The sequence below is a fragment of the Mus pahari genome, chromosome 19, assembly GCF_900095145.1.
Source record: "Mus pahari chromosome 19, PAHARI_EIJ_v1.1, whole genome shotgun sequence".
NCBI classification, from domain to species: Eukaryota; Metazoa; Chordata; class Mammalia; order Rodentia; family Muridae; genus Mus; species Mus pahari.
This window is the reverse complement of record NC_034608.1, coordinates 84,878,468-84,886,121: the sequence shown is the minus strand read 5'-3', so window position 1 is coordinate 84,886,121 and position 7,654 is coordinate 84,878,468. Positions and strand designations below refer to the sequence as shown.

At 51.7% G+C, this 7,654-nt stretch overlaps 1 protein-coding gene across 1 annotated transcript in view; it reads left to right on the top strand.

The window, feature by feature from the left end:
* The window catches only part of Armc6 (armadillo repeat containing 6), a 22,494-nt gene extending 15,323 nt beyond the window's left edge, over positions 1-7,171 (top strand). Inside the window, exons 4-8 of the mRNA XM_021218816.2 lie at positions 2,034-2,607; positions 3,703-3,848; positions 4,737-4,868; positions 5,154-5,291; positions 6,491-7,171. Coding sequence (XP_021074475.1) covers positions 2,034-2,607; positions 3,703-3,848; positions 4,737-4,868; positions 5,154-5,291; positions 6,491-6,703 — 1,203 coding nt within the window. The 3' untranslated portion in view covers positions 6,704-7,171. The remainder of the gene's footprint in view (positions 1-2,033; positions 2,608-3,702; positions 3,849-4,736; positions 4,869-5,153; positions 5,292-6,490) is intronic.
* Positions 7,172-7,654: the final 483 nt, after the last annotated feature.

Genomic DNA, 7,654 nt, shown 5'->3' with positions numbered 1-7,654 from the left:
TGTAGACCAGCCTGGCCTCGAACTCAGAAATCCGCCTGCCTCTACCTCCCAAGTGCTGGGATTACAGGCATGCGCCACCATTGCCTGGCGGCAAGTCTTATAAAAAACATTTATTTAGGGCTGACTTACAGGTTCAGAGGTTTAGTCCATTATCATCAAGATGGGAGAATGGCGTGCTGGTGAGATGGCTCAGTGGGTAAGAGCACCCGACTGCTCTTCCGAAGGTCCAGAGTGCGAATCCCAGCAACCGCATGGTGGCTCACAACCACCTGTAACAAGATCTGACGCCCTCTTCTAGAGTGTCTGAAGACAGCTACAGTGTACTTACATATAATAAATAAATAAATCTTTAAAAAAAAAAAAAGATGGGAGAATGGCAGCATCTAGGCAGGCATGGTGCAGGCGGAGCTGAGAGTTCTACAACTTCATCTGAAGGCTGCTAGTGGAAGACTGGCTTCTAGGCAACTAGGGTGAGGGTCTTAAGCTCATGCCCACAGTAAGACACCTACTCCAATCAGGTCACACCTATTCCAACAGGCCACACCTCCAAATGGTGCCACTCCCTTGTCCAAGAATATATAAACCATCACACAGAGACAGAGACAGACATTTTTAATGAAAAGTTAAAAAAATTAAGGGCAGAGGATATATGTGACTCAGAGGTAGAGCACTTCCTATGTTGCATGGACTCCCAGGTTCAATCCACAGTACTTAAAAATTCAGGGCCAGGGCTGGAGAGATGGCTCAGTGGTTAAGAGCACTGACTGTTCTTCTAGAGGTCCTGAGTTCAATTCCTAGCAGCCACATGTTGGCTCACAACCATCTGTAATGGGATTTGATGCCTTTTTCTGGTGTGCAGGTGTACATGCAGACAAAGCACTCATATACATAAAGTAAATAAATAATTCCTTTTTGTTTTTAGAAAAATACAGGCCTTTAATCCCAGCCCTTGGGAGGCAGAGGCAGGCGAATTTCTGAGTTCAAGGCCAGCCTGGTTTACAGAGTGAGTTCCAGGACAGCCAGGGCTGCACAGAAAAACCCTGTCTCAGAAAAAAAAAGAAAAGAAGAATACAGCTCTGGAGACCTGGCTCAGCAGTTAAGAATATTGACTGCTTTTACAGAGGATCTGGGTTCAGTTCCCAGCGCCCACACAGCTGCTCATTAGCCATCTGTAACTGCAGTTCCGGGGGATGTGACACTCCAGTCCTAGGGGATGTGACACCCTCTTTTTGCCTCCTCCGATGTCAAGCACCTTTTTTTTTTTTAAGATTTTTTTTTTAAAAAAGATTTTATTTATTTACTTTATATATATGATAAGTACACTATAGCTTTCTTCAGACACACCAGAAGAAGGCGTCAGATCCTATTACAGATGGTTGTGAGCCACTATGTGGTTGCTGGGAATTGAACTCAGGACCTCTGGAAGAACAATTAGTACCTTAACTGCTGAGCCATCTCTTCAGCCTTGATGTCGAACACTTAAAGTGGTTCAGTTCTTGGATAGATGTGCAGGTAACACAAAGATTTTTTTTTTTTTAAATAGGGTGATTATACATATATGGTGGCTCACAGCTGGGGTCCCTGCACTGAGGACACTCTTGCAGGAGTTTTCCTATGAGTTCAAGGCCAGCTTAGACAACATAATGTCAAGGCCAGCCTGGGCTATAAATCAAGTCCCTATGTTGGTACTGAAAAGATGGCTCAGCAATTATGAGTGCTGCTCTCACTGAGGACTCAGGTTCAATTTCTAGTATCCTCATGGTACCTCACAACAGCCTGTGATTTCAGCTCCAGTGGATCCTACATTCTTTACTGAGAGTATTATACACACACACACACACACACACACACACACACTTAAAAGAAGATTCTGTCTTAAAATAATAGTATAGGTATCTTAAAATATCAGTATAGGTGTAGAAATGTCCAGATAGATCTGGCCCTACCTTCTATCCTGGGCCCAGATTCTGGGTTGAGACTGCCTGTGGTGCTGAGCCTATCAACAGCAACTAATACTGTGACATTCTCCACAGGTCCTCAACGATCTGCAGGAGTCCCTGACTGGCTCTCGGCTCCAGGAGGTGTCAGCCCACCTTGTCCACTTCTGTGACCAGTGCAAGCAGCAGAAGGCCAGCCGCTACCTGGCAGCCCAAAAGGGAGCCTACCCAATCCTCCTAGCTGCCTGGCAGCTGGCTGCCACTAGCGACCAGGGTCTTCTGCTCCAGGCTCTCAGTGCCCTGGCAGTGCTGACTGATGGCCAGCCTGACCTCCTGGATGCCCAAGGCTTGCATCTTCTCGTGGCCACGCTAGCACAGAATGCCGCCAACACCGAACTCACGTGCTCTGGGATTCGCTGCGTGCGCCATGTCTGCCTAAAGCACGAACAGAATCGGCAGGACTTGGTGAAAGCTGGCGTGTTGCCCCTGCTCACAGCGGCTATTACACAGCATGGCCAGCATGCCGATGTGGTCAGGGAGGCCTGCTGGGCCTTGCGGGTCATGACCTTTGATGATGATATCCGAGTGCCCTTTGGCCATGCCCATGAGCATGCCAAGATGATTGTTCAGGAGAACAAAGGCCTGAAGGTGCTCATTGAGGCTGCCAGAGGTAGGAGCAGCCCTGGGAAGAGGAGGGTGAGTGGGGATGGTTCTCAGCTGGGAAGATGAGTTCCTAGCCTGCCCCGTGGCTCCAGCTCCATAGTGGGCCTATGCATGGGATCTCCACTCATCTGAGAGATAGGAAAGCCTTTCTCAGGCCCTGTTCGGTACCCACAGAGTGGCGGAGGAATGAGGCCTGACCGTCTGTAAAGCCAGTCAGCTTCTTGAAGAATGGGCTTATTTGTGGCAGCTTGAATTAGGCAAATTAGAAATAGAGCAGGGGTGTAAACGTTGGAGCCTTGTCTGTCTTGTCTCTTGCTTCCTAGTGCTGCAGTGGAACCTAGCACAGAATATGCTTCATGTTAAGCACAAAATACTCTGCAGAGCCCAGGCCTCAGCTCTAAGCTGCACCTCAGCCCCTAAGTAGTGACTTAAAGAGAATGGCTCACATTCTGTTAGTATGAAGGCCCTAGGGCAGACCAGAGGTCCCCAACAGCCCCCACACACTCTTTCTCCACCGAGAAACCGCAGTGTCCCACTTACCAAAGCCTTTACCTGATTGGATGGACCACCTACACCCACCACATCCTCTCATTACTTAAAGCACATCCTTAGCCTGTTCAGATCAAGCTGTGCAGGGAAAAGAGGATGCCAAGTGGGCATAGGTGGCAAATGCCACGGTGATGCTATACATGCTGACTATCACCCCGGGACATCGTCAGTTGGCCTGCATGTGTTCCTCACCAGCTCCCTGTGGTGTGTGGAAAACTTCAGACAGGAGCCTCAGTTATGTCGGAAGCCTTGCTCTGGTTGTTTGGTTTCCTTCCTACCTTTCTTTGAGACTGTGTCTCAAGATGAGGGTTTGGAGCTTGCTATGGGGACCAGGCTGTCCTGGAACTCACAAAGATTCCCCTGCCCCTGCCTCCTGAGTGCAGGGGATTAAGGTGTGCACCATGCCCAGCCCTTAACTCCTTTGCTTAGGGGATGCCAGGGACATGTGTTCCCACACTTCATAAGTTCTGCCGAGACTGACAGGCTCCTGTCTACACAGCTGCTTGTCCCTGGTCCCTCCCAGCTCTAATTCTCACTTCCTTCCTCTGCACAGCATTCTCTGACAACCCGGGGGTCCTGAGCGAACTCTGCAGCACGCTGTCCCGCCTGGCTGTTCGGAATGAATTCTGCCAGGAGGTTATAGACCTCGGAGGCCTTGGCATCCTTGTGACCCTGCTAGCTGACTGCAATGACCACCAGGTGGAGCCCAGAGTCTTCCTCCTTCCCCAGGGCTCCTGGCCCCTGAGGCCACAGCTGGCCAGGCTGACCCCACTGAGGCAAGGGTGAAAGTCTGAGTGAAGAAGGCCTGCCCACACCCTTAGGGTCGGGGCTCTTTTGGCTGGTTTTCCTTTCCTTTCTTCTTGTTTCCCTATATTGGTGAGACTTGGAGCCTCCTGCATGCAAGCCTACTGCCACCAAATTACACCACAGCCCTTTTTAGTCTTTGTAGCCCAGGCTGGGCTTGCTACTACAATCCTCCTGCTTCAGCCTTCCAAGTACTGGGATGGTGGGCATGAGCTACCACACTGTGTGTGTGCATGTGCATGAATGTAAGAGAGAGAGAGACAGACAAACGGACAGACAGAGACAGTGAGACAGGGTTGAAAGGGCTCATGTAATCTTAGTTGGCTTTAATTTAACCCACTTGTGCTTCCTTGCCCAGGTTCTCTATGGTTGTTCAAGGTGCTAGAACTTGGGGCCTTGTGCATGCAAGGCAGACTCACAACTCCCTGAGCCACTGCCCAGGCCCCCCCTGTACACTCTCTCCAGCAGGGAGCAGGACATGGGAATAATGTCCTCAGCTCAGGTTGCTCAGTGCTCTCCCTGAGCCATGTCTGATGCCCAACTCATGGGAGGTGGATCAGCAAATCACTAGACCTGGCCTGCCCTTCTCAAATCTGCCCTTCCTCTGTATGGCAGGGCATGATCCTGTTGTCACAGGCAGACCTGTGACCCTGGGATGGCCACATGTGTTCAAACTGAGAAACAGCCAGAGTGCTTTGTTTAACACCCTCTCCCACCATTAGGCAAGTAGGAGGCTTGTAGATAACACACAAGCCAGGGTGGTCTCACCTTCCATCCACACAGGACCTCGTGAAGCAAGTTCTCAGTGCCCTGAGGGCTATCGCAGGCAACGACGACGTGAAGGATGCCATTGTCCGGGCAGGTGGTACTGAGTCCATTGTGGCTGCTATGACCCGACACCTGGCCAGCCCCCAGGTACCCACCTCAGACACATGGGCGGGATGATGGCTGGATATACGGGGGTTGCCTCCTCGCTGTCAGCAAGGCTAGGTGAAGAACTGGGGTTTCTGTTCCCCAAGGTAGGCTACACCCCATCTGGTCCTCATGGGTCAGTGTTCCACCACTGCTGTGACACATAAGCCAGCAGGACCCATTGAAGGGAAGTGCAGAATAGCCAGGCGGGGGGCAGTAAGTCATGCTGACACACACAAGGAGAGGGTCTGTCCGCTCAGAGTCTCAGCTGCCTGTCCACACTCACAGGTATGTGAGCAAAGCTGTGCTGCACTCTGCGTCCTGGCCCTTCGCAAACCAGACAACAGCCGGGTCATTATTGAGGGCGGCGGGGCTCTGGCTGCTCTGCAGGCCATGAAGGCACATCCACAGGAGGCTGGTGTCCAGGTGAGTAAGTGGCCGTGCCCCCAGGGCCCTTCTCATCAGCTAAGCATGTTGAGTCAGGTGTGGTGGCTATAATTCCACCAGGGGCATGAATTCAAGACCGACCAACCTACACTAAGGACAGTCTGGGCTTTCATACACAGGGACTTTAGTACATACACACACATGCTCGCACACACACACACAAAAGCACACTTGCCTAAAATTGTCTTCTTTGTGTGTTTACCCCTCTCTCTTCCTCTGAGACAGAGTAGCTCAGCAAACTGGCCTCCAGCTTTTTTGCCAAAAGAACAGGCTTCACTGCCTGGTCTCGCCTTCCCCAGTGAGCGCTGGAGTGAGGCCTGCGCCACCACACTTAGGACTGACACTGACCCCGGGCCTAGTACATGTTCCACAAACACTGTACCACCTGACCTCTGACTCAGCCCAACTCCAGCTTTCCTTTGAAACAAGCTCTAGATCTATATGACCTCCTGCAGGCATGGAGGTCCTCAGCCCATAGGTACTGGCTCATCAGTGTGTGCCACCTTATTCACTTGTCACTACCCAACACTATCACCATGCACAGGACTCCCCATGTGTCCCCATGTGTCCCCATGTGTCCCCATGTGTCCCCATGTGTTCTGAGCCACCCAGCCATGAGGACAGTCCATGGACTGTGGAAGATGGTGCCTGTGCATCTGTGATTTCAAAATCCATGAAGGGAGGGCTGGATGTAATGGTACACACCTTTAATCTCAGCACATGAGAAACACAGATGGACAGATTTCTGAGTGCAAGGCCAGCCTGGTCTACCTAGTGAGTTTCAAAACAGCCAGGGCTACACAAAGAGACCCTGTCTCACAAAACAAACAAACAACAAAAAATAAAACTAGATGAAGGGTCCTGGAACCAACCCAGATGGGTGACTCATTGAGAAATAAACTTTGGAACCCTCTATCCATGTCCTCTGTGCGCCATTTCCAAGGCCTGCCTCAGGGGACATGGGTAGCTGGCTGTCTGGGTCCAAGATTCTGTCCTGAGTGCTCACTTAGGAGATGTGGGACATGGAACCGAGAAGATCACATGGGACCATGGGTGTGGCCTGGTCCGGTGTAGCTGTCTACTGAATATCTGTCTCATCATGTTCTGAGGAGTACGCGGAGGTCAGAGTGGACCTTACCCAGGCTGCTCCCCTTAGTCACAGCCTCTCTGTCTTCCAGAAACAGGCTTGCATGCTGATCAGAAACCTGGTGTCTCGAAGCCAGGTCTTCTCCAAGCCCATCCTGGACCTGGGGGCAGAGGAGCTCATTTTGCAAGCCCGAGCTGCCCACCCAGACTGTGAAGATGTGGCTAAGGCCGCATTGCGAGACCTAGGCTGCCGTGTGGAGCTTCGTGAACTGTGGACAGGAAAGAAGGGTGACCTGGCTCTATGACCTTAGCTCAGAGAGCTCTGACTCCAGAACATGGGTGGCTATGGGGCCCTGCCTCTCTGACCCCCTCCCCATGCTACCCAGAGCACAAGTGTGCTAGCAGGGCCGGGGGTGGGGAGGGCAGAAGCAGTGGTGACCTGGTGGCCCACCACTGCCAGTGTCCCTTCTACCACAGCTATTCTCTGCAGCTTTGGGACAAAGGGCACATGGAACTACAGCGTTCTATCTGGAGTTTGAGGCCTCCACAAGCTGGTGTCCCAGCAGGGCCAGCCTGCAATCCGGGCACCACTCCAAGCAGTGGATAACCCTGCTCCTTGGGCAGGACCCCGGGTGGAGGCGCTTCAGCCAAGGCTGATTCCCCAAGATCCGCATGATGGGAGGAGGGAGGTGACTTCTCCAAATTGTCCTCTGACCTCCGTATGTGTGCTGTGGTGCACACATACGTGCTAGCTAAATAAATAAACAAACAAACAAATGAGTGTAATTTGGAATCTTCTCCTTTTCCTCACCTATAAAATGATCTAGAACCCCTGGCACTGCTGGTAGAGGCGGGGATTTCAGATTCATCCATCAGGGTCTGCCCTGGCTCCGGTCCCTGATACTGCTGATGCAGGCTAAAGGGGTCTCTTCATAGCTCTGTTGGTGCTGCGTCCACAGCCTCATCGAGAGCAGGGCACTTGACACCCAAGGTAGCTATAGGCACCAGGGGTCTTTGGGCCTGAGACTGGGGTCAAGGACAGTCTATTTGCTCTGAGTGAGATCTGTGGCGAGAGCAGCTAGCCTGACTTATGGGAACCTCTGTTTCATATTCCCTTCCCCCTCAGGTAGGTCTGGACCAGGTATGCCTTTCCCAGAAGGCTCTTAGTTTCCATGGGAACCAGCCATTACTTCCTGCAGCTCTGCAAAGTGTGTGGGGGAGGGGGGTATGGCAGGAGAGTTATCCTAACTCAGACA